Source organism: Danio aesculapii, chromosome 9, assembly GCF_903798145.1.
Source record: "Danio aesculapii chromosome 9, fDanAes4.1, whole genome shotgun sequence".
Taxonomy (NCBI): Eukaryota; Metazoa; Chordata; class Actinopteri; order Cypriniformes; family Danionidae; genus Danio; species Danio aesculapii.
Genome location: NC_079443.1, coordinates 47,513,557 through 47,541,025, shown reverse-complemented (window position 1 = coordinate 47,541,025; position 27,469 = coordinate 47,513,557). Strand labels below are relative to the sequence as shown.

At 39.4% G+C, this 27,469-nt stretch overlaps 2 protein-coding genes across 3 annotated transcripts; both read left to right on the top strand.

Annotated features, from left to right (window-relative positions):
• Positions 1–86: 86 nt before the first annotated feature.
• LOC130235331 (lactase/phlorizin hydrolase-like) lies at positions 87–11,184 on the top strand. Its single transcript, XM_056465895.1, has 17 exons — positions 87–663; positions 3,169–3,239; positions 3,422–3,505; positions 3,685–3,784; positions 3,867–3,948; positions 4,028–4,709; positions 5,460–6,105; positions 6,518–8,074; positions 8,158–8,426; positions 8,514–8,804; positions 8,882–9,080; positions 9,180–9,382; positions 9,475–9,581; positions 9,651–9,782; positions 9,893–10,116; positions 10,244–10,492; positions 10,751–11,184. Exons 1-17 carry the CDS (start codon positions 87–89, stop codon positions 10,972–10,974), a joined length of 5,697 nt encoding a protein of 1,898 aa, XP_056321870.1. The 3' UTR covers positions 10,975–11,184.
• Positions 11,185–14,989: 3,805 nt separating this feature from the next.
• Positions 14,990–26,943, top strand: LOC130235330 (lactase/phlorizin hydrolase). Of its 2 annotated transcripts, none has more exons than XM_056465893.1 (17): positions 14,990–15,569; positions 16,934–17,004; positions 17,087–17,170; positions 17,354–17,453; positions 17,546–17,630; positions 17,734–18,415; positions 18,505–19,150; positions 19,275–20,831; positions 21,026–21,294; positions 21,384–21,674; positions 21,758–21,956; positions 22,056–22,258; positions 24,603–24,709; positions 24,786–24,917; positions 25,000–25,223; positions 25,349–25,597; positions 26,195–26,943. In XM_056465893.1, exons 1-17 carry the CDS (start codon positions 14,990–14,992, stop codon positions 26,416–26,418), a joined length of 5,703 nt encoding a protein of 1,900 aa, XP_056321868.1. In that variant the 3' UTR covers positions 26,419–26,943. The 2 variants fall into 2 exon arrangements, with proteins under 2 accessions (XP_056321868.1, XP_056321869.1); XM_056465894.1 differs by having other exon boundaries at positions 15,328–15,569; positions 17,087–17,164; positions 26,195–26,941.
• Positions 26,944–27,469: the final 526 nt, after the last annotated feature.

Here is a 27,469-nt window from a genome sequence, read left to right as displayed (position 1 = left end):
CTTATGTGACACTGTTATGTGTTTGATTATTAGATTAGCAGTGTTTATAAAGAGCCTTGAGCACTGAATTCCTTTGCAACACTCTCATGATGAAGTTCCTAGGGGGATTTCTTTCTGTAGGTGTGTTGGCTATTCTCTGGAGCTACAGTAATGCAAATGAACAGGAGTTCATGCTACTTGCAGGCCCTCTGACCACCAGCAAGACTTTACCTTCAGACGAACAATATGTGTTTAACTGTGGAGGTCAACAACAATCCAAAGACTACTTCTTGTACCTTCAAAGAAGAGGAGTGACCCACTTCAAAGTTCTCCTGTCTTGGTCTCATATTCTTCCTACAGGTGATGCCAACCAGCCACATGAAGAAACTGTGATGTGCTTTAAGACGCTTGTGCAACAGCTGACTGATTCAGGCATCAAACCTCTGCTGGTTCTCCATCGTTCTGCAGTACCAGACCTCTTCAGAGCCAAATATGGAGGCTGGGAGAATCCATTGCTAGTGCAGATGTTCGAGCAGTATGCGGGATTTGTGTTCAGTACATTTAGGGATCACGTGGACACGTTCGTCACATTCAGCCACCTGCATGAGCTACAAGATGAACAACTTCAAAATGCTCTCCAGTCCCATGAAAATGCTTACAAAGTCTGTCATCAAAGGTTTACAGGTAAGACTTGAGATTGATTTATTAACTGTATCATGTACACAAAACATATAAAGGTTAGTTGTCAAATGAAAACTCAGTAATAGAAGCCAGTTGCAACAGAAGTTCAATTATCACAGCATGATAAACACACCAGCAAGAAGATATTACATCAAGTCCCCAATTATTTTGTCACATAGTTTTTATGCTAAATATTATGTCTGTTGAACATAAAATGTTTGAATATTTCTGCATATGATACCTTTTACGTAAAATTTATAAATAGCATTTTTTAAATTCTGTTTTCGATTATGTATTCCAAGAAAAAAAAGAAAAGAATCATGAATCCTGAAGTGCCAGCATCCTTGTTAGCACATCTGCTTCCCAATTAGGAAACACTGCTTCAAGCGTTTTATGATCTAATTTCAAGAGGATCATATGCTTATTATTGAAGGTTGGTCTCGCATTAACAATCACATGACCAACCAACCAGATGAATCCAAACGCACAAAAATAGTCTGCTCTCCTTACCTTAATCATCTTTGTTTTTGAAGAATCCCCCCATCCACCCCAACTCCTTCCCCTGTTTCCTAGCTACATAACGGGAGTTCTATAGACCTTCCTGAGCTCAGACTCTCCTCTCTTCTGACTAAGGAGAAGGAAGCCCTAGGTTTGAGGATGTTCTGAGCTATGAGAACTCTCCCAGGACAGCATGCTAAACATGCATTTTACCTTATCAAGCATCAGCTATGTGTGAACTCCTGAAATCCTGCTTCGAGTATAGAAATGTTGAATATGTAGCATTGACATTGGTAATAATAATAATTTCTTACGTTTATAAAGTGCTTTTCTGGACACTCAAATCACTTTGCACATTGGGGGAGGGGGTGCACCTGATTGGTGGAGAGGAGACAGAGTGATGAAGCCAATTAACATATGCGGGATGGATAGGCAGCCATGACGGACAGAGGCCAGTGGGCAAATTTTGACAAGGATGTCATGGTTAAACCCCTATTCTTTTTTTGAAGGACATCCTGGGATTTTTAACAACCACAGAGGTTTCGATTTAACATCAGAGAGATGGCGCACACTGAGCAGTATAGAGTCCCCTTCACTATACTGGGGCATTAAGACCCACACAGATCACAGGTTGAGCGCACCCCCTGCTGGTTTCACTATGACCACTTCCGGTAGCAACCTAGCTTTCCCATGTGGTCTCCCATCCAGGTACTGACCGGGCGCAGGCCTGCTTAGCTTCAGTGGGCGACCATGTTAGAGTTGCAGAGAGCTAGCTGCCACCGAGAGGTGTCCCAGGCAGGGATGGCGTTTAAGTGTGAGCGCAACAAGCCTACCAGTAGGATCTATGCAGGCAAACTTCACTCCCTAGGCTTCAAGAGGCAAACTAAAGGCTAACACTAGTGTGTGTTGGCTAGGCTAAACCATGATTTCTAATATAGGAAGTATACATGATAACAAGTATCATATATACCTCCTGTGGCAGCAGTAATGCGGTCGATATACCGGTCCGTTGTGGTAAAGAAGGAGCTAAGCCGAAAGGCAAAACTCTCGATTTACCGGTCAATCTACGTTCCTACTCTCACCTATGGTCATGAGCTTTGGGTCAAGACCAAAAGGACAAGGTCTTGGATACAAGCGGATGAAATGAGTTTCATTCGCAGGGTGTCAGGGCACACCCTCATAGATAGGCTGCTCCTCCACATAGAGAGAAGTCAGCTGAGATGGCTCGGGCATCTGTTTCACCTGCTTCCTGGACCCCTACCTAGGGAGGTGTTCCAGGCATGTCCAACTGGGAGGAGGTCTCGGAGAAGACCCAAGACACGCTGGAGGGACTATGTCTCTAGGCTGGCCTGGGAATGCTTCTGGCGGAAGTGTCTGGGGAGAGAGAGAAGTCTGGAGTTCTCTCCTAAGATTGCTGCCCCGATGACCCGGCCCCGGATAAGTGGACAAAAATGACATGGCATGATGATATCTACCTCCCATATTAGAAATCCTGGATTAAATCCTGCTCTTTGTAGGAAGATTAACTATGTAGGGCGAAAACTATAAAACTATAAAAAATTAATAGGCTGCACCAACACAGGTATTTCAAAATATATTATTCATTTATTCATTTTCTTTTCGGCTTAGTCCCTTTATTAATCTGGAGTCGCCACTGCAGAATGAACCTCTAACTTATCCAGCATATGTTTTTACGCATGCCCTGCCAGCTGCAACCCATCACTGGGAAACATCCACACACACTCATTCACACACATACACTACGGACAATTTAGCTTACCCAATTCACCTATACCACATGTTTTGTGCCAACCAACCCAGCCAGGGTCGAACCATTGACCTTCTTGCTGTGAGGCGATTGTGCTACCCACTGCGCCACCGTGATATAAAATATATATTATTATTATTAAATTCAAAATAACAAATCTGACTGACCCAAAGCCTTTGTCTTCAATAGCATATTTCTTTGTACAACTAGGCTGTCACTTATGCTGTTTATTTGGTTTTCAGGGCTTCGTTTATCTCTTGGAATCAGAGCCAATGATGTTACCTCCATTTATCAAATGGGGTCAAAAATCATGGTAAAAGCTCAATGCACTTTAACTGCATTGCTCAATGGAATATATATATATATATATATATATATATATATATATATATATATATATATATATATATATATATATATATATATATATATATATCACTGGTTAATATGAAATATTATGTAATTTACCACACACTTCACTTATCGCACTTTCAGACACATGTGAATTTCCTCTCGGTGCACATGCAGTTCAACTGCAAATTGCAGACGCATCTTTCTGAGGAATTGAGAAAGGTACAGGTAAGTGGCTTATCTGGCTAAGCAAGGATTATATAATTACCTTCACAATAAATCAGCCTAGTAATTAGCCATAAGATTTCATAAGAAATTTTAGCAGTTTTTAATACTGAAACACTGCTTAAATTGTTTTTTGTGACATTTTTCAAGAACACTGAAATGACATTTGATAATCTTTGCAGATTGTCAGCAGTCAAAAGTCCCTCCTTATTTATCAGCTGACAGTGAATGATTGTGATGGATATGAACATAATTTTGAGCCACAAACTGGAATTCTTGGAGGTAAATGTTGACAAAAATCTAAGATGCTGTTCGTGAAATTAAACGGTCAGTTACTAACCCAATTTTATTATATTTATGTCAGTTTTACAGAACGAAGGCCATCATGTCATAGGCTGTGACATCACACACATGTTTGAGAAGCTAGGTCATGAAGAAACACTCAGGTAAGACTGAGGTGAAAAACATACATATTGTATCGTGTATAACTGTTTTTAAGTCAGTTAAATTATTGTTTTCATTTAGTCTACAGAAGGAAAACACTAAAACTGTCATCTATCAGAAATCTGCTACTGCATTCTCATACAAGAAGGTTTGGGAGAAATTTAAAAGTCAGACTGAAGCTGAACGTGATCAGTTCCTCAGTGGCTCGTTCCCAGTTGATTTTCAATGGTCTGTCTCCAGTGAGAGTTTCAAAGTGGAAGGTGGATCAGCAGAACACGGGAAGGGTGAGACCATATGGGACCATTTTAACCATGAGGCCGGGGTCAACGAATCCATTTTGGGCTGTGATAGTTATCACAAGGTGGACTATGATGTGTATCTGCTTAGGGGCATGATGGCACCAAATTATCAGTTCTCAATTTCCTGGGCTCGCATTTTCCCTACTGGACGCAAAGAAAGTTTTGTTGAAAAGGGGGCTGCTTATTATGACAAGATGATTAATACACTCCTGCAATCAGGAATCGAACCCACTGTTACCCTGCATCACTGGGACCTTCCCCAAGCTCTACAGGATTCAGGTGGCTGGACTGATGACTCCATTGTGGAAGCTTTCAAAGAGTTTTCTGACTTCTGCTTCTCTCGTTATGGAGACAGAGTCAAAACATGGATAACCTTTGGCAGTCCCTGGGTAGTGAGCAATTTGGGATATGGAACAGGGGAATATCCTCCAAGCATTAAAGACCCAGTAACGGCCTCTTACAAGGTGTGTATATTAAGTTAAGAATCCTTTCAGACTAGCACGTGCGGTCCGCACCTGGGTTTATTTGACGTCAGAGTTCAGTACGTTTAGCTAGTATGAACGCTGTCTTTTCTGTACTCGAGTCCACATGAAAGAGGTGGTCTTGGGGTATGGTTCACTTCTAATATAAAAGCAATCGTACCAAATAACGCAAGTGAACCGCCAACTGCGCAACAAACTTTAGTTTTCATAACATTAATTTTTGGGTAATGTAATGTCTGTGTGTCACCTACCTTCGCAACAAGCGGGACTGACCCAGTGCAAACACAGTGATAATGTCAGCTTGTCTCCTGCAAAAATAGCTTTTGTGGACATTGCGTGATATTCTGAATGTTTTTTTACATTTTTGCAGCCGATAGACGCAAGTGACTCTCTGTATTTTGGTAGTAAAAAAACAAAAAGATTCTGTAAAAGCAGAATGACTGTCATATGTGTACATCTTTCTATTTTCTTGCCTTCACTTTCATGGCCGTCACCTAGCAAAAGCTGTACACACAACAGCAACTTTATGACACAATCGTACCAGGGTTGAGAGGGAAATAGTGAACAAAATATATTGTGAACATAAACCAGCTGAGAGGGTGGCAAGAGGGAGCAATCGAACTTAGGTTCGGACCAGGCAATTGAACCAAGTGTGAAAGCACCCTTAGAAAGTACCAAATATAGTATTATTTTAGAAAGTGTATATTGACAATTATTTGCTTGTATTCACAGGTGACGCACAATATTCTGAAATCTCATGCTGAAGCCTGGCATATTTATAATGATAAATACAGGAAACTGTATGGTGGAAAAGTGGGCATTGCTCTGAACTCAGATTGGGCAGAGCCGAGGGATCCCTCAAGTGATCAGGATGTAGCAGCAGCTGAGCGTTATCTAAACTTCATGCTGGGCTGGTTTGCTCATCCAATATTTGTAGATGGAGACTACCCAGCTGTACTGAGGGAGCAAATTGAGAAAAAGAAAGAATTCTGTGGTCAAGATCTGGCAAGACTCCCTGTCTTCACCGAGGCTGAGAAACAAAGAATCCGAGGCACAGCTGATTTCTTCGGACTAAACCACCAAACATCCCGACTAATTAATGAAACCTTGAATAGCTGTGATGCTGGACCAAATAATGTTGGGGACTTCCAGGCTCATATTGACCCTACATGGGCCCCAACAGCTTCTGACCAGATTCAGTCTGTTCCATGGGGCCTTCGGCGGTTATTGTATTACATCTTTTTAGAGTACACATCTATCACAAAGGTGCCCATCTATATCACAGGAAATGGAATGCCAACTGAGTATACTGGTGACGGGATCAATGACACTCTGCGTGTTGACTATCTTAAAGCTTACATTAATGAAGCAATGAAAGGTCAGTAAAAAGGTATAAATTAAAGATCAATGTTTGGATGACCTGAATCTTTTTATAGATAACATATCTGTCATGGGCGACAAATCAGACGGGTGTTGACCCAATGTCTGTAAGGTCTTACAGATAATAACATTTTTATATTTGAAGAATTAATTATTCCAAAGGCAGAAAATCATTACCTGAGAGACATTTGTTGTGTATGATATTTAATACATTCTTTATTGCTGGGTGCACTTTCATATCAAGACAAACTTCTCTTTTTGCATGGAAAACAGCTAAAATGTTATTTTTTTACTACTGCATGGAATTACTTTATCTTACATTTAAGAGACATGAATTATGCCATTAAATTAATTATACAAAAAAAAGCAAGATTATAAGTTTATTGACAACTTTTTTTGTGTCTAAACAGCTGTGCATTTGGATAATGTTGTCGTTCAGAGGTTTACAGTCCAGTCTCTAATGGATGGATATGAAGGTCCTTCAGGTTACACTCAACGATTTGGTTTGCACTATGTGAACTTTGATGATCCAGACAGGCCAAGAACCCCTAAAGTATCAGCATATTATTACTCACAGGTGATTGAGAGAAATGGATTTGCTGAGACTGCAGCAAGCTCTAAGATGCAAATCCATAAAAATCAAGTTGAAAGTAAAAGACTCCCTAGTATACCTCCATCTGAAGTGCCTTCAAAATCCAAGGTTGTTTGGGAAAAGTATTCATCTCAAACCAAATTTGAGAGGCAGCTTTATCACTATGGAACATTTTCAGAGGGATTTCAGTGGGGTGTCTCATCTTCAGCATATCAAGTTGAAGGTGGCTGGAATGCAGATGGAAAAGGACCAAGTGTTTGGGATACTTTCACTCAGAAACCTGGTAATATCCCAAGCAATGCCAATGGCGATGTTGCATGTGATAGCTACAATAAAGTAGATGAAGATCTACACATGTTGAGGGCCCTAAAAGTAAAGACTTATAGATTCTCATTGTCATGGTCTCGGATCTTTCCAAATGGCTATAAATCTTCTCTTAACCAGAAGGGGGTGGATTACTACAACAGCCTCATAAATGGTCTCATAGCAAATAATATCACACCCATGGTGACTCTCTACCATTGGGACCTGCCGCAGGCTTTACAGAACATCAACGGTTGGGACAACACTGAAATGATTAGCATATTCAATGAATATTGTGACTTCTGCTATGCAACATTTGGAGACAGGGTGAAGTTTTGGATCACCTTTAATGAACCCCAGACGATTGCATGGTTGGGATATGGGCTGGGTCATATTCCACCTAACATAAATCAACCAGGAGATGCTCCATACAGGGTTGCACACAACCTCCTGAAAGCTCATGCACAAGCTTATCACACATATGATGAGAAATACAGGGCATCTCAAGGAGGTCTGGTATCCATTAGTCTGAATGCTGAATGGGCAGAACCCCTGGATGTCAACGTCCCTCGAGAGGTGGAGGCTGCTGATCGAGCTCTTCAATTTCAACTAGGCTGGTTTGCACATCCAATCTTCAAAAATGGTGACTACCCTGAAGCCATGAAGTGGCAAATTGGCAACAAGAGTGAACTGCAAGGCTTGAAAGAATCCCGCTTACCTTCTTTTACTGACCAAGACAAAGCTTTTATCCAAGGAACAGCTGATGTATTCTGCATTAACACATACACTACCAAAGTTGTGCGCCATGTGACCAGCAGACTTAATATCGAATCCTATCAGACTGATCAGGACATTGAGAAGGACAATGCAGACGGCTATGAAGATACAGCTGTAAGCGAGCAGAAAGCTGTTGCTTGGGGACTCAGGAGACTTCTCATTTGGTTGAAAGAAGAGTATGGAAATCCTGAGATTTTTATTACAGAAAATGGTGTAGCTACAAGCACTGCCTTTACAACAGATGACACTGATCGTATATTCTATTTAAAGACCTATGTAGATGAGGCTCTTAAAGGTATGGTAATAGTCATTTGTGATTGTCTCAATGTTTAAATTTTCGAACTGTATTTTTTTTACCTATTTGTGCTCAATTCATAGCACACAACCTGGATGGAGTACGTGTTAAAGGATACATTGCTAGTTCTCTCATGGACTCCTTTGAGTGGCTGAATGGCTACAATGTTGGCTATGGACTTCACCATGTGGACTTTAAACATTCAAGTCGGCCAAGAACTCCAAAGCGCTCAGCTCACTTCTACTTTGATATAATAAGAAATAATGGCTTTCCAATGACAGCAGAGGAAGAAATGCTATATGGACATTTCCGAGAGGGATTTGAATGGAGCACAGCAACCGCTGCATATCAGGTATAATCCATTTCTTCTTATTTTTATTAGCATTTCTTTACTCAGAGTATGAGGCTAATAATGTTATGCTTTGTTGCATCACCACAGATAGAGGGTGCCTGGAGAGCTGATGGAAAAGGTCTAAGCATTTGGGACAAATTTTCACACACTGATTCAAAGATAACGCAAGATGATAATGGTGACATTGCCTGTGACAGCTACAACAAGATCGAAGAGGATATCAATGTTCTCAAAACACTGGGGGTCAAACATTATCGGTTTTCTATTTCATGGCCCAGAATTATGCCAGATGGAACAAACGGGAAAATTAATGAGGCTGGGCTCAACTACTATCATAGACTGACAGATGCTCTTTTGGCAGCCAATATCAAGCCACAGGTAAATTATTTCACAACAATTTGAATGCAAAAAATACCTATTTTACTCATTTCTAACAGTCTATTGATCACTGGCAGGTGACTCTTTACCACTGGGATCTGCCACAAGCTCTCCAGGATGTTGGTGGTTGGGAGAATGACACTGTTGTTGATAGATTCAGAGACTATGCTGATGTTGTTTTTAACAGTCTGGGAGAAAAAATAAAATTTTGGATCACGTTAAATGAACCCTTAAATGTTGCAGCACATGGATATGGCTATGGAAGCCAAGCACCAGGTATGATTAGCATTAAAAAATAACCTTTTCCTCTAATAAAAATTGCTTGGCTTATCAGTGTTAATAGTTAAATCTGCGACATACGGCTGTCCTGTTCAGGTCTAAGTGATAGTCCAGGCACTGCGCCATATACTGTGGCACATAACCTCATTAAGGCTCATGCTGAAGCTTGGCATCTGTATAATGACCAATATCGTGCTAAACATGGTGGAATGATTAGCCTCACTATGAACTCCGACTGGGCTGAAGCAAGAAACCCATACAAACAAGAAGACGTGGATGCTGCCAGACGTATGATTCAGGTGCAATTTCTATGTCAATTTCCCATAAATGTATCTGTAAATATGTTCATTAATAAATAATGTGCCACTTCACTTTTTATCTCTTTAAACAGTTTCAGCTTGGTTGGTTTGCTCACCCAGTGTTCAATGGAGATTACAGTGATTTAATGAAGGATATTGTTCGAGAGAGAAGTTTGGCAGCTGGCCTAACTAAATCAAGGTAAATACTGATATGTTTTGTGAGGAATTCACAACTTTGCATGCCTCTAAATGCCTTTACATTTGACAGGCTTCCAGAATTTACCCCTGAAGAAGTAGCTAGGATTAAAGGTACTCATGATTATTTTGGATTCAACCACTACACCTCTGTTTTAGCCTTTAACGTGGACTACGGTGATCAACAGCACATTGATGCAGACAGGTAACCTTTTAGTTTTGGAGGTTTAGGTCCGTGTTGCTAAACACAGACCTAAAACACTACCATCAATAAAACACAACCATCAATATTTATTGAGTTGCCATCTATTCCAGGGGTGCAGGAGTTATTAGGGACCGTACATGGCTAGATTCTGGATCTTTTTGGTTGAAAATAGCTCCTGCGGGATTCCGAAAGATTCTGAATTTCATTAAGGAGGAATATGGAAACCCTCCTCTTTACATTACAGAAAATGGAGTATCAGAACAAGGTCCAGTGAATCTGAATGATGTCACCCGAATCCACTACTATGAAAACTATATCAATCAGGCCCTAAAAGGTAAAGATCTTTCCCCTTAAAGATGTCAAAAAGAACAGTATTAAATGATAGATTTCTGTAATACTTTTTAAATTTTTTTGTATATCAATTTTAGTTAATTGGTGCTAATTGCAATTTTATTCTTAAGCATATATGCTGGATGGTGTGGATATTCGTGGCTACACTGCCTGGGCATTAATGGACAATATGGAATGGGCAGCGGGTTATACTGAAAGATTTGGTCTTTTCTATGTAAATAGATCAGATCCTAATTTTCCACGTATTCCTAAGAAATCTGTCTGGAGCTATGCTACAATTGTCAGCTGCAATGGTTTCATAAGCCCAGAAGAACGTCCACATAAATGTGAGGTCCATGAACCTGAAGGTGACACTCCAGGTATCTATCTATCTATCTATCTATCTATCTATCTATCTATCTATCTATCTATCTATCTATCTATCTATCTATCTATCTATCTATCTATCTATCTATCTATCTATCTATCTATCTATCTATCTATCTATCTATCTATCTATCTATCTATCTATCTATCTATCTATCTATCTATCTATCTATCTATCTATCTATCTATCTATCTATCTATCTATCTATCTATCTATCTATCTATCATAATGAGTCTTTTCTTGTTTACAGGAATTATTACTTTACCTCCTCTTGTTGAGGAACTGTCGGTCAGTTTCTTGGGTTTGGAAGTGTCTGTTTCTGATGCTGAACTGGGTCTTAATGTCCTCTTCAGTCTCACCGTCATCGCTGCCGTCGCTGTTATCTTCTTGGTGGTTGGACTTGTCAGGACATCCAAAAAACAAAAACGTCCTGCAGGGGAACACATTGACCTTGAGAAAGAAGACAAGTTCTAAACATTATACTGTTGTTAATTTAAAATATGCATTTTATTGTAAAATCTGTCATCATTTAATATATTTTATGTACCTAATGACACTACTTTAACTGAAACATAATTATGTAATGTTAGCTTGTGTAAATATATTTACAATAATCTGTAAAATATTATCTTTGTATGAACTGATTTTACAAACCAAGTCAAATAAATGTATTCAGTTGTTCCATTCATCTTAGCACTTTGCTGATGCTACTTTTAGGGTGTAGTATAAGTATGCGGATTGGGACGCAGCATCTGTGACAAACAGATAATATCTGCGTATGCATCACATACTTCCATACTATATAGTGTGCTAAAATCAGTATGCAAGCCAAGTAGTATGTCCAAATTCACAGAATTCGAAAATCAGTATGCGAGAAGTACCCAGATGACCTACTACTTCCGGCGAGATTCTGAAGTGTGCATCAAATGGATGCTACGCTATCTCATGATGCCCCGTGAGAGAATTCATGAATTGGAGTGATGCAGCGCAACTCACGTGGGTAGGTCACTTGATCATGACAAAATGCCGGATGTAGTACATCTTTACTCGCATCTGCTCGCATTCTTACTGTATGGAACGTACTTTTCTAACGGCCAAGTAGTACGTTTAAATTCAAATGCAGTACCTACTGATTAGTAGGCGGTTTCCGACGCAGCTGATAATTCTGCCTAAATCCCCTTTGTTGCCAATAATATAACTTTGTTTTTACAAATTGAAATCTGTAACCCTTTGTTACAGAACTAAAGTCATGAGAACCAAAGAGTGTGCAGGACAATTTATCCAAGCCTCCTGCTAAAGGGGTTTACAAACTGTGGGGCGCCAGCACCTATTAAGGTGGGCGCGAGACATTGAGGCGTGAACTCGAGTAAATTCTGATGTTGATTTTTATGCATTCACTAGAGGGAGTAATATGACTTACATTACTATCAGGCACCTTTAGAGTTAATGCGTTCTAGTAAAATATATACAAATAAAATGGACCCGGTGCTTTTTAAAACTAATGAATGAACGTAAATGACGGTGAATGAATGAAAGTAAAACAGGTAAGCCGTCTGACAAAAAAGTGCCCTTCTGAATCAAATCAGCAGGATGCCCATCTGGATCTTTCACTTACTTTGAAGACACTACTGACTACGTTTACATGGACATCTGTAATAGTTATTTGCCTTTATCTGAATAAGACAATAATATAATTATGTAGTGCTTTTTGAATCTTGCTACATCAGACTATTCACGTCTGCAGAGTAATTTTGGGTGTTTCATCTTTAATTTCTCGACTTTAACTGCAGTTTGGCAGTTTAACTTTCACTCATTAATATTTAATTTATGCCCTGTGACACACTGGGGTATTAGACGCAAATATGAAGGACTGGTGGAAGAGTGTTGCTTTTATTGTTACCGCACGTTGAATGGAAAGAAAAAACTTCTGTATTTCCTGATGTGTGCGTGTGTGTGTGTGTGTGTGTGTGTGCGTGCAGTCCTTTACTGTCAGCAGCATGTGTGGATCTTGTCACAAAATGCGGACAAAAAAGTCCTACATGACGGTAATAGTTTCATTGCTGTGTTTACTTCAATAATGCCACTAATTTATGCATAATCCACGTCTTAATTCCATTTTATTTAGTTCAGTTATGACTTTAGTCAATTGACTTAAAGTATTGTTGCCCATGTAAATATACTCAATGTTCGACTCAACCACACTATCAGGGCTCTGCGAACTTGGCTTTGCGAAGCAGCATTTTCTATACGTACATCAAAAGCAAGTGTGCTCAAAAGCAGAAAAAGGCTCAGCCATCACACTGAATCGGGTAAGCTCGGGCCGCAGCTCTGCACTGTTTTGCTCCAACCCTAATTAAACACAGCTGATCCAACTAATCAAGGTGTTCAAGACTATCGAGACTTTTAAGCAGGTGTGAGTTGGAGGTGGTTGGAGCTAAACTATGCAGAGCTGCGGCCCACCAGGAATTGAGTTTGCGACCACTGCTATAGACCATAGGTCTGAAACTCGATTTCTGGAGGGCCGCAGCTCTGCACAGTTTTGCTCCAACCCAGACCAAGCATAGCTGATCCTACTAATCAAGGTGTTCAAGTCTATTAAACTAGAGACTATTAAGCAGGTGAGATTCTGAGTTGGATGGAGCTAAATTGTGCAGAGCTGTGGCCCTCCAGGAATCAAGTTTGAGACCATTGCTATGAACCACAGGTGTCAAACTCAGTTTCTGCACCCCTAATTAACCCTAATTATACACACCTGATCAAACTAATTGAGTGCTTTAGGCTTGTTTGATATATACAGATGGGTGTGTTGAAGCAGGGCTGGAACTGGAATCTGCTATAGACTGAGGGCTGTCACCCTCTAGTGGCCAGTGTGATAAACAGCCAGAGACTGATCTATCTCATTCATTCATTCATTTTCTTTTTGGCTTAGTCCCTTTATTAATCCGGGGTCGCCACAGCGGAAAGAACCGCCAACTTATCCAGCCTATGTTTTTACGCATGCCCTGCCAGCTGCAACCCATCACTGGGAAACAATTCACAATTCCCAATTCACCTGTACTGCATGTCTTTGGACTGTGGGGGAGACCGGAGCACCCGGAGGAAACGCAGGGAGAACTCCACACAGAAACGCCAACTGACCCAGCTGAGGCTCAAGCCAGCGACCTTCTTGCTGTGAGGCAACAGCACTACCTACTAAGCCACTGCGTCGCCCCTGATCTATCTCTCAGTTCTTTATTTTTATGTTGTTCTTGGCTCTCTGTGCCCTCAACATTGAGCCTGATACTGACAGAGGGTGTTTTATTTGCTTTGAACAGAGAAGCTCAAATGCTTTGTGATAATCTACTTTAGAAATTGACATTGGTCGGCGCCAGTAGCCTAGTGCTCTGACATATAGCAAGCAACATGGTGCTCATGGAGACCCGAGTTCGATTCCCAGCTCGAGGTCCTTTGCCAACCCTTCCCCTCTCTCTGCTCCCAATACTTTCCTGTCTGCAACCTTTACTGTCCTTTCCAAATAAAGGTGAAAAACCCCTAAAAATAATTATAAAAAAAAAGAAATTGACATCCATGTAACATTTTAAATCAGTTCAGTTTAATACAGATCAATTTAATGCAAATGTCACTACTGAAGGCCAACGCACTGGATGGTCCACAGGATGGCGATGTAACACCACAAAAGTAATAATGGTTCATTCACATCTTATTTTTATTTGTCAATATTTCTGATAGCTTGTTTCTAAGAACGCTTCTTTATTTACATGACATTACTTGGGTCTATCATTCAGAATCATGGCTTTTCCTACCACTGCTATGCCGATGACAACCAACTCTACCTCTCATTCCAGCCGGATTAATCTATTTATCAAATAAAGGAATTAAATTGATGAATAATCTTATTGAGCAACTGAATGCTTCATTAAAAAGCTGACACACTGTGTCCTGTTAATCCATCCACTAGCCGCCATAACCAACTTAATGTTACTCTAGTACAAAGTACTTTGAGATTGATTTTATCAGATTGTTTGGTAGATAAGATTGAATGTTTTGCACAGTGAATATATTGCTGTCTGCTGTGATTTCCCTTATGCTCTTGATTTTATGACAACTTATGGTAATCACAATTACTTCTAATGAAGCATGACTGCAAGCTTCATTCAGATGTACAGCAGGGACTGCTTTAAAGTTAAAATATTTTAATAAACTGAGACTAATGTGAAACATTAGAAACTAATGTTGAACTGAGAAAATTTTTTTCGGTGACTTAATAATGTTATGCTGTTATTTGTAGCCCAGTGTTTCTTTAAATGAATTATATTCTTACTCTATAGCAAACTTATCTTAGTCCAGAGTCTATATGATGAAAACTTAACGACTACCATAAATTGTACCACTAGAATTGACCTGTGACTCTGATGGGTATGTCTCTCTCTTAGATTAGCAGTGGTTATAAAGAGCCTTGAATGCTGCATTTATTTGCAACACTCTCACAATGAAGTTCCTAGAGGGATTTCTTTCTCTAGGTGTGTTGGCTATTTGCTGGAGCTACAGTAATGCAAATGAACAGGAGTTCATGCTACTTGCGGGCCCTCTGACCACCAGCAAGACTTTACATTCAGAGGAACAATATGTGTTTAACTGTGGAGGTCCACTGCCACAACAATCCAAAGACTACTTCTTGTACCTTCAAAGAAGAGGGGTGACCAACTTCAAAGTTCTCCTGTCTTGGTCTCATATTCTTCCTACAGGTGATGCCAACCAGCCACATGAAGAAACTGTGATGTGCTTTAAGACGCTTGTGCAACAGCTGACTGATTCAGGCATCAAACCTCTGCTGGTTCTCCATCGTTCTGAAGTACCAGAACTCTTCAGAGCCAAATATGGAGGTTGGGAGAATCCATTGCTAGTGCAGATGTTTGAGCAGTATGCAGGATTTGTGTTCAGTACATTTAGGGATCACGTGGACACGTTCGTCACATTCAGCCACCTGCATGAGCTACAAGATGAACAACTTCATAATGCTCTCCAGTCCCATGAAAATACTTACAAAGTCTTTGATCAAAAGTTCAAAGGTAAGACTTATGTACTCTTATGCAGAAATATACTGTAGGTATGAGCTCTATCACTGGGGCTGGTATCTTTTCAGTAGGTCCACATTTTACCTGAGCTCCAAAAATACAAATTTATTAAATTAAAAAGGCTGACACAAAGCGTGTGTAACGTTTCGAGCCACACGGCTCTTCATCAGACAGTTTTCATCACAATCAGGTGTGTCAAACTGTCTGATAAAGAGCCGTGTGGCTCGAAACGTTACACACGCTTTGTGTCAGCCTTTTTAATTTAATAAATTTGTATTTTTGGAGCTTTGGTGTTGCTGCCTTTGATGAATATTTTATGTTGCACTTTTTGCATTTTTGGCTGAGCACCCAGTTAAGAGGGATGTGCGTGCTTTTGTACAGTTTTTCCACATTTTACCTGAAGCATCAATATTGTTATCTCAAACTAAGAAATTTTAATGAGGTACTCTTGTACTTTTTAGGTTCTAATATGTATTTTAAAGTACCAATATGGAGACTTTCAGATACAAATGTGTACCTTCTGAAAAGTTACTGCCCTAGTGACAGCTCATACCTTTACCTTTTAAATTTGACAGTGTGTACATAAAACAAACAAGGGTTAGTTGTCAAGGGCTAACAGTAACTCTAAAGGTTCTTATCTCAATTCAATTCAGCTTGATAAAAACGACACTTGTGAAAAATCAACTAGAGGCTGCATTCTTGTTAGCACACCTGCTTCCCACTTTGAAAACAATGGTTTAAATTCTGCTTGTAGTGGAGAGGTTAGACTTATAAGGGTGACACTTGTGGACAATGGTGGCCAGATAGTAGGAGCTATGTAAGCAAACTTCACTCTCCTGGTCTTAAAAGACTAACCAGCTAGTAACACTTGAGGCTGTATCCTAGTTATGTCTGCCCCCCATATTAGAAATGCTGGTCCAAATTCTGCTTACATTTGTTGCATACTTCAAACAGCCAAAATTGAAGAAACTGACTATAAGAAACTTTGCAAGTACATGTCAACTTACACTAACCCTAACCCCAACCTAACAGTCTACTTATAATCTAATGAGAATTAGTTGACATGATACAATGTAACAAATAGACCATCAAAATAAAGGGTGACCCAACCCTGACTACTGCAGTGCATGTGTGCATAGCGTTCCTCAGCCTTTTCAAACTTGTGACAACTTTAAACATTTATTTCTGAGTGTAAAATAAAAAAAAAAATACTTTAATAGGCTGTACCAACACAAACATTACAAAATATATAGAATTATTGTATTCAAAGTATAAATTTACATAGCATCTGTCTCCAACAGCATAGTTAATTTGTACAACTAGGCTGTAACTTAATATGATATTTATTTGGTTTTCAGGGCTTCGTTTGTCTCTTGGAATCAGAGCCAGAGATGTTACATCCATTTATCAAATGGGATCAAAAATTATGGTAAAAGCTAAATATGATTATCATGTATATTGTTGGTTAATATTATGTAATTTATCAAATGTTTCTCTTATCACACTTTCAGAACTATGTGGATTTCCTCTCTGTGCACATGCAGTTCAACTGCAAATTGCAGACAGCTCTTACTGAGGAATTGAGAAAGGTACAGGTAAGTGGCTTCTCTGGCTGAGCAAGGATTATATAATCATCTTCACAATAAATCAGCCTAGTAATTAGCCATATGATTTCATAAGATTTCCTAACTCAGCTTGTTTTTAATACTGAAACACTGCTTAAATTGCATTATGGCATTTTCCAAGAACACTGAAATGGCATTTGATAATCTTTGCAGATTGTCAGCGGTCAAAAGTCCCTACTTATTTATCAGCTGACAGTAAATGATTGTGATGGATATGAACATGATTTCCAGCCACTTACTGTAGTTCTTGAAGGTAAATGTTAGCATACTTTTAACCAATGCATTCAAATTCTGTTGCTCATGAAATAAAAAATTCAGTCGCTAACATAGTCTCAATAATGTCAGTTTTACAGAACAACGACCATCATATCATAGGCTGTGACATCACACATGTTTTTGAGAAGCTAGATTATGACAAAACACTCATAAGGTAATACTTAAAATTAAAATCCTACATGTATACAGTTATAACTCTTACTGTTATACAATATATACAACTGTTACCGTTATACAAACAGTATGATTTCTTTTAGTCTGCAGAATGAAGATGCTAAGTCTGTCTTCTATCAGAAATCAGCTACTGCATTCTCATACAAGAAGGTTTGGGAGAAATTCAAAAGTCAGACTGAAGCTGAACGTGATCAGTTCCTCAGTGGCTCGTTCCCAGTTGATTTTCAATGGTCTGTCTCCAGTGAGAGTTTCAAAGTGGAAGGTGGATCAGCAGAACACGGGAAGGGTGAGACCATATGGGACCGTTTTAACCATGAGGCCGGGGTCAACGAATCCATTTTGGGCTGTGATAGTTATCACAAGGTGGACTATGATGTGTATCTGCTTAGGGGCATGATGGCACCAAATTATCAGTTCTCAATTTCCTGGGCTCGCATTTTCCCTACTGGACGCAAAGAAAGTTTTGTTGAAAAGGGAGCTGCTTATTATGACAAGATGATTAATACACTCCTGCAATCAGGAATCGAACCCACTGTTACCCTGCATCACTGGGACCTTCCCCAAGCTCTACAGAATTCAGGGGGCTGGATTAATGACTCCATTGTGGAAGCTTTCAAAGAGTTTTCTGACTTCTGCTTCTCTCGTTATGGAGACAGAGTCAAAACATGGATAACCTTTGGCAGTCCCTGGGTAGTGAGCAATTTGGGATATGGAACAGGGGAATATCCTCCAAGCATTAAAGACCCAGTAATGGCCTCTTACAAGGTGTGCATGTCAATTTAAGAAAGTACCAAATATACTGTGATTTCTATTGTATATTGTATATATTGGCAATGATTTGCTTGTATTCACAGGTGACACACAATATTCTGAAATCTCATGCTGAAGCCTGGCATATTTATAATGATAAATACAGGAAACTGTATAGTGGAAAAGTGGGCATTGCTCTGAACTCAGATTGGGCAGAGCCGAGGGATCCCTCAAGTGATCAGGATGTAGCAGCAGCTGAGCGTTATCTAAACTTCATGCTGGGCTGGTTTGCTCATCCAATATTTGTAGATGGAGACTACCCAGCTGTACTGAGGGAGCAAATTGAGAAAAAGAAAGCATTCTGTGGTCAAGATCTGGCAAGACTCCCTGTCTTCACCGAGGCTGAGAAACAAAGAATCCGAGGCACAGCTGATTTCTTCGGACTAAACCACCAAACATCCCGACTGATTAGTGAAAATTTGACTAGCTGTGATGCTGGGCCAGATAATGTTGGGGACTTCCAGGCTCATATTGACCCTACATGGCCCACTACAGCTTCTGACCAGATCCATTCTGTTCCATGGGGGCTTCGGCGGTTATTGTATTACATCTTTTTAGAGTACACATCTATCACAAAGGTGCCCATCTATATCACAGGAAATGGAATGCCAACTGAGTATACTGGTGACGGGATCAATGACACTTTGCGTGTTGACTATCTTAAAGCTTACATTAATGAAGCAATGAAAGGTAAGAATAAAAGGTGAAAACTTTTTTACTATCGTTAATATAGCCAGAGATGTTGGTATGGCATTAAAATAAAATCAAGTTTACTATTTAAAGTATATTAACTATCTTTTTTGTGTCTAAACAGCTGTGCGTGTGGATGATGTTGTCGTTCAGAGGTTTACAGTCCAGTCTCTAATGGACGGATATGAAGGTCCTTCAGGTTACACTCAACGATTTGGTTTGCACTATGTGAACTTTGATGATCCAGACAGGCCAAGAACCCCTAAAGAATCAGCATATTATTACTCACAGGTGATTGAGAGAAATGGATTTGCTGAGACTGCAGCAAGCCCTAAAATGCAAATCCATGGATATCACATTGAGAGTAGAAGACTCCCTAGTTTGCCTCCATCTGAAGTGCCTTCAAAATCCAAGGTTGTTTGGGAAAAGTATTCATCTCAAACCAAATTTGAGAGGCAGCTTTATCACTATGGAACATTTTCAGAGGGATTTCAGTGGGGTGTCTCATCTTCAGCATATCAGGTTGAAGGTGGCTGGAATGCAGATGGAAAAGGACCAAGTGTTTGGGATACTTTCACTCAGAAACCTGGTAATATCCCAAGCAATGCCAATGGCGATGTTGCATGTGATAGCTACAATAAAGTAGATGAAGATCTACACATGTTGAGGGCCCTAAAAGTAAAGACTTATAGATTCTCATTGTCATGGTCTCGGATCTTTCCAAATGGCTATAAATCTTCTCTTAACCAGAAGGGGGTGGATTACTACAACAGGCTTATAGATGGTCTCATAGCAAATAATATCACACCCATGGTGACTCTCTACCATTGGGACCTGCCGCAGGCTTTACAAAACATCAACGGTTGGGACAACACTGAAATGATTAGCATATTCAATGAATATTGTGACTTCTGCTATGCAACATTTGGAGACAGGGTGAAGTTTTGGATCACCTTTAATGAACCCCAGACGATTGCATGGTTGGGATATGGGCTGGGTCAGATTCCACCTAATGTGAAGAAACCTGGAGATGCTCCATACAGGGTTGCACACAACCTCCTGAAAGCTCATGCACAAGCTTATCACACATATGATGAGAAATACAGGGCATCTCAAGGAGGTCTGGTATCCATTAGTCTGAACGCTGAATGGGCAGAACCCCTGGATGTCAACATCCCTCGAGAGGTTGTGGCTGCGGACCGAGCCCTTCAATTCCAACTAGGCTGGTTTGCACATCCCATATTTAAAAATGGTGACTACCCTGATGCCATGAAGTGGCAAGTTGGCAACAAGAGTGAACTGCAAGGCTTGAAAGAATCCCGCTTACCTTCTTTTACTGACCAAGACAAAGCTTTTATCCAAGGAACAGCTGATGTATTCTGCATTAACACATACACTACCAAAGTCGTGCGCCATGTGACCAGCAGACTTAATATCGAGTCCTATCAGACTGACCAGGATATTGAGAGGGACAAGGCAGATGGCTCTGAAAATACAGCTGTCAGTGAGCAGAAAGCTGTTGCTTGGGGACTCAGGAGACTTCTCATTTGGTTAAAAGAAGAGTATGGAAATCCTGAGATTTTTATTACAGAAAATGGTGTAGCTACTGGCACTGCCATTACGACAGATGACACTGATAGAATATTCTACTTGAAGACCTATGTTGATGAGGCTCTTAAAGGTATAGTTACACTGTTCATGTTAGTCCAAATGTGACCCTGGACGCCAAAACCAATCATAAACGTACATATTTGAGATTTGTACACATCTGACAAAAATATACCCCTGCAACATAAGACTGGTTTTGTGTCCCAGGGTCAGAGATGTGTATAATATTGTCAAACTGTAAATCATTTATATGTGCTCTCATTTTAGCGCACAACCTGGATGGAGTACGTGTTAAAGGATACATTGCTAGTTCTCTCATGGACTCCTTTGAGTGGCTGAATGGCTACAATGTTGGCTATGGACTTCACCATGTGGACTTTAAACATTCAAGTCGACCAAGAACCCCAAAGCGCTCAGCTCACCTCTACTTTGATATAATGAGAAACAATGGCTTTCCAATGCCCGTGGAGGAAGAAATGCTATTTGGACATTTCCGAGAGGGATTTGTATGGAGCACAGCAACTGCTGCATATCAGGTACAATTCAATTTGTATTTAGAATTATTATTATCATGTACTTGCTCAGAGATAGAGAAAATATTGTATGCAATGCTACATCATCACAGATAGAGGGCGCCTGGAGAGCTGATGGAAAAGGCCTAAGCATTTGGGACAAATTTGCACACACTTCTTTAAAGATATCCCAAGATGAAAACGGTGACATTGCCTGTGACAGCTACAACAAGATCGAAGAGGATATCGATAATCTCAAAACACTGAGAGTCAACCACTATCGATTTTCTATTTCATGGCCCAGAATTATGCCAGATGGAACAAACAGGAAAATTAATGAGGCTGGGCTCAACTACTATCATAGACTGATAGATGCTCTTTTGGCAGCCAATATCAAGCCACAGGTAAATTGTTACATAACACAATAGAAATATAAACAAATATTTCACTAATTTCTAACAGTCTATTGATCAATTTGAACTTGTAGGTGACTCTATACCACTGGGATCTGCCACAAGCTCTCCAGGATGTTGGTGGCTGGGAGAATGACACTGTTGTTAATAGATTTAAAGACTATGCTGATGTTGTATTTAACAGTCTAGGAGACAAAGTAAAGTTTTGGATTACTATAAATGAACCCTACAATGTTGCAATGGTCGGACATGGCTATGGAAGTGCAGCACCAGGTATAATTCTCATTAAAAAGAAATCTTTTCCACATACAAAAGTTGCTTAGTTTATCACTGTTAACAGTTAGTAATGCAATATATGGCTGTTCTGTTCAGGTATAACTTTCAGGCCAGGCACTGCGCCATATATTGTGGCACACAACCTTATTAAGGCTCATGCTGAGGCCTGGCATCTGTATAATGATAAATATCGTGCAAAACACGGTGGAATTGTTGGCATCACTATAAACTCTGACTGGGCTGAACCAAGAAATCCATACAAACAGGAAGATGTGGATGCTGCCAGGCGTGTGGTTCAGGTACAGTTTTGTTGTAATGCAACTTCTACATCAAGAGTTTTATGAATAAGTCTAAATATGTGCATAAGTCATCCTAAAGTTCCTTTAAGGCAATTTATTTCACTCAACGGCCATATTTAAAATTCCTCACAGACATGCAAATGCCTTGAATGGGAAAACGTCATCTTCTCTCTATCCGAAATATCAATTCACCAAACCTGTTTGTCAACCTTACGATTAAATTACATTTTGTAATCACCAATGAAATTTAGCAACAACTGTCTCTTAAACTTCATTTCTAAACATTCAAATCAAATTTTTAAAAATCAGGTTGCCCAAGCTAATGCGCAATCGCACTAGATAGGAATTTGAACCCGACACCAGCTTCCTTTATATCATTTTCTGGAGGACACGATGATACATCATCCTTTCAATCAAACTATTTAACTTCTGTATGAACGTGTTATACATGAATAATGCTTCATCCAATTGCTACTTCTGCAACTCAATCTTGATGGCAAATCTTTTCCCATAATGACAGTGACCTCTTTGTTTACAAGTTTGTGGTTGCAAATGAATGGTGGAGGCTGGAATTCATAAGGTCAGATGGGACAGACTTTACCCTATGTTTGTTTCATACAGGTTACATTTAAAAGTAGAGATTTCAAGCTTTACGTATATACTGTTCTCATATCTTTGAGGCAAGAATTCGCTGATTCCAGCATACTTAATGACCTCAGAAGGTTCATAGCAATGAAGCTGCAGAAACTGTCATTAAAACTGTCATCTTTTTCTTTGGCTCTCGGTCAAAGGCGGTCACACTTTTTTCCTCTCTGTCCCATATCTCTCTTGGCTGGCTCCTCTTGTCTCGTCTTATTCTATCTCTGAGGCTCTCTGTGTCCTGCTATCCAAATAAATTTTCCGTATAGGAAGATAAGGAGACTCCCTGAATTCCTGCTCCCCGTATCCTACGCCTTCGTGTGCTTTCACCGACTAGAGTGGGTAGGCAGGTCTGTGACCAGAGCCGCCTGGCTGCAGGACCAGATGGCTGGCCACCTTCACCGGACTATATCCACATCCCATCTCCTGTTGCAATGTTATGTCTATGTGTTTATGTGCTTTTTTTTTCTCCCTGATCTCACACTGCCCTAATTCAAGAGCAATGTGAGAGGGAGTTTTTTCTCGCCTCTCTCTCCCCATGTATCTATTTCCTCTTTCTAAACGCTACTTCTCTTCGACATGTTTTCCCCTGAAATATGATGTTTGTGTATGGTCGGGGGGTCCAATTCCACTAGCATGAAAGTCTATGTGACAAATAAAGGCTTGATTGATTGATTGAGTCTGGACCAGGCCCCTCCCCCAGAGAATTGTCAGTCTACAGCACAGGTGTCAAAGACAGTTCCTGAAGTGCCGCAGCTCTGCACAGTTGTTTCAACCCTAATTAAACACTCCTAATCAAACTAATTGAGTCCTTCAGGCTTGTTTGAAACCTTCAGGTAAAGCAGCAGTCACACTGGACTATTCTCCCCATAGACTTCCATTTATATGCATGCGACCGGAAGCAGACCGGAAACGCAAGCTCATGCGACAAGTTTCGCATGCGGTGTAAAGTTCAAGCTCTGTGAACTTTGACCCACGAAATCCCATCACGTGACCACGTAGGACCAATTGAAGATCAAAACATTACCTCTCTGTAAAGAAATTTAAAATATGGACCAATCACTCGCTTTTTTTTATTGTCTAATCATTGTGTTTAATCCGGCCCCTTTTCGCAGCACCATACTAAAGAATTTCACATGCTCAAACTTGAGTGTGACCACGGCATAAGTGTGTTGAAGCAGGGTTGGGACTAAACTGCAGAGCTGCGGCCAACCAGGAACTGGCTTTGACACATGTGGTCTATAATGATGGATAATTGGCTCCTTTACTAAAAGGCGAGGCTCCCTTCACTAGCACTAGTCATAAAAACACAAGTCTGGACCGGGCCCCTCCCCCAGAGAATTGTCAGTCTATAGCACAGGTGTCAAATCCAGTTCCTGGAGGGCCGCAGCTCTGCACAGTTTAGTTTCAACCCTAATTAAACACACCTGATCAAACTAATTGAGTCCTTCAGGCTTGTTTGAAACCTACAGGTAAGGGTTGGAACTAAACTGTGCAGAGCTGCGGCCGACCGGGAACTAGATTTGACACCTTTGGTCTATAGTGATCGATGATTGGCTCCTTTACTAAAAGACGAAGCTCCCTTTACTAGAACAGCCATATTGGCGATTACATTTTTCCCTATTTAAAACTACACAAGTTACATGTCTTGTGTATTCTATAGTCGTTGGTAATGTACCACTGCTTTTTTTATCCCTCGAAACAGTTTCAGCTTGGTTGGTTTGCTCATCCAGTGTTTAATGGAGATTACAGTGATTTAATGAAGGATATTGTTCGAGAGAGAAGTTTGGCAGCTGGTCTATCTAAATCAAGGTAAATAAGGATATTATTTTTCTCAAGACTTTGGATGCTTCTAAAAGACTTAACATTTTCATTTTACATTTGACAGGCTTCCAGAATTTACCCCAGAAGAAGTAGCAAGAATTAAAGGTACTCATGATTATTTTGGATTCAACCACTACACCACTGTTTTAGCCTATAATTTTGACTACAAGGACCTCCAGCACTATGATGCAGACAGGTAACATTTTATTTGTAACTGTTTCTGGCACACTTTGCTTGGTTTACAAGCATCGGCATTATAATACTGCCATCTATTCCAGGGGTGTAGGAACTGTTACAGACCGTACATGGCTAGATTCTGGATCCTTTTGGCTGAAAGTAACTCCTGTGGGATTCCGAAAGATTCTGAATTTCATTAAGGAGGAATATGGAGACCATACGATTTACATTACCGAAAACGGGGTGTCAGAACGAGGGCCAGTGAATCTGAATGACATCTCTCGAATCCACTACTATGATAACTATATCAATCAGGCCCTGAAAGGTAAAGATTTTTTCCCCTTTGAGAAGTAATTCAAGACAGCATTAAATGATAGATTCCTGTAATACTGCTCATTGCATTTTCGTTGATCATTTTCAGTTAATTCTTATGTAAATTTTATTCTTTAGCATATATGCTGGATGGTGTGGACATCCGTGGCTACGCTGCCTGGACATTAATGGACAATCTGGAATGGGCAACAGGTTTTGATGATAGATTTGGCCTTTTTTATGTAAATCGGTCAGACCCCAATTTACCACGTATTCCTAAGAAATCTGTCTGGAACTATGCTACTATAATAAACTGCAATGGCTTCATAAGCCCAGAAGAACGTCCACATAAATGTCAAGTCCATGAACCTGAAGACGACACCCCAGGTATCTATCTTTCATCCATTCATCTATCTATCTATCTATCTATCTATCTATCTATCTATCTATCTATCTATCTATCTATCTATCTATCTATCTATCTATCTATCTATCTATCTATCTATCTATCTATCTATCTATCTATCTATCATTAATCTTTCAGTCTCTCCGTTTAACCATCTATCTATCCATCCATCCATCCATACATCTCCCTCTGTCTATCCATCCATCCATCAATTCTTCCATCCACTCTCACATCTCCCTGTCTATCCATCTGTCCATCTATCCAGTCATCCATCTATCCATCCATCCATCCATCCATCCATCATTCATTCATTTATCTATCTATTCATCTTTCCAACTATCCATCTATCTATTCATCTATCTTTCTGTCTGTCTATCCATCCGTCAATCCATCTATCTTTCTGATCATCCATTTATCTCCATTCATTCATTCATTCATGCATTTATTCATTCATTCATTCATTCATTCATTCATTTATTCATTCATTCATTCATCTATCTATCTTTCCATCCATCAATTCATCTATCTATCTATTCATCATCTCATACATGTAACTGAGTATTTTCATGTTTTTACAGGAATTACTACTTTACCTCCTCCTGTTGAGGAACTATCGGTCAGTTTCTTGGGTTTGGAAGTGTCCATTTCTGATGCTGAACTGGCTCTTAATGTCCTCTTCAGTCTTTCTATTATCGCTGCCATCACTGTTATCCTCTTAGTGTATGGACTTGTCAAGGCCTCCAAAAAACAAAAACGTCCTGCAGGGGAATACATTGACCTTGAGAAAAAAGACAAGTTCTAAACATTATTCTGTAGTTAATTTCAGAGTATTATACATTATGATGTAGAGATGGCTGTTGTAGAATATATATATTTTTTGAAATTGAATACCATTCATAGCATTAAATTATTATTTAGATTTAATCCCTCAGAAGCAGTATCTACAAGACTGTACCATCAGGGAAGAAGTACCATCAGGGAACATATTTAAGTATGTACATAGTGACACTCTGCTTTGAAACATTATTATATAATGTTAACCTTCTTATAGCTCTACATAATTTTAATTTATCATTAGTTTGCTTGTGCCACATATATATGAAACTCAGTTCAATGTGTCAGTATGTCTTTTTAAATGTGTTCAGTTGATTGTTGTTATTTGTGTTCATGCAATAAACATTGTCAAATTTTACAAAAGTCAAATGAATTCATAGAGTTTATATATACCTCTCGCTTTTACCTGACACAACATAGCACAGTTTAAACACCACCAATGCTATGTAATAATAAACATATGCACAGAGATGCATTTAAACAAGACATAGGATGGATTTTTATTTACGTGATTGCCAGGTCATAACACTGTCACGATAATTGGATAATAAGATACTAAAGATTTGTATCAGTGCTGCAATAACCTAAACACACACATTTGCTCTTTATCTTAACAATAATAATTTACTGTTTGGCTGTACCCACTGAGTGTAGGGAGGAGGGGGGGTTATAGCAAACACACACACAATGATAACAAGTGTTATAAAAAGTACATACTAGATACATCTTGGCTTAGTCAGATTTTTTTATTATAATTTTACATTTAAGTCTGTTAAACTGGTCAATATTATGGCTATATTATTTAGTCTTTAGTTTATTTGTTTTTTAAGAGAGATCTGATTTACAGGATTTTTAAGGAGCAGATTAATGGATATAGACAAATATTTTAACCTCTTGCACCTGGAATTAGAAATATATATATATATATATATATATATATATATATATATATATATATATATATATATATATATATATATATATATATATATAATTAAAAAAAATCTATATATATATAA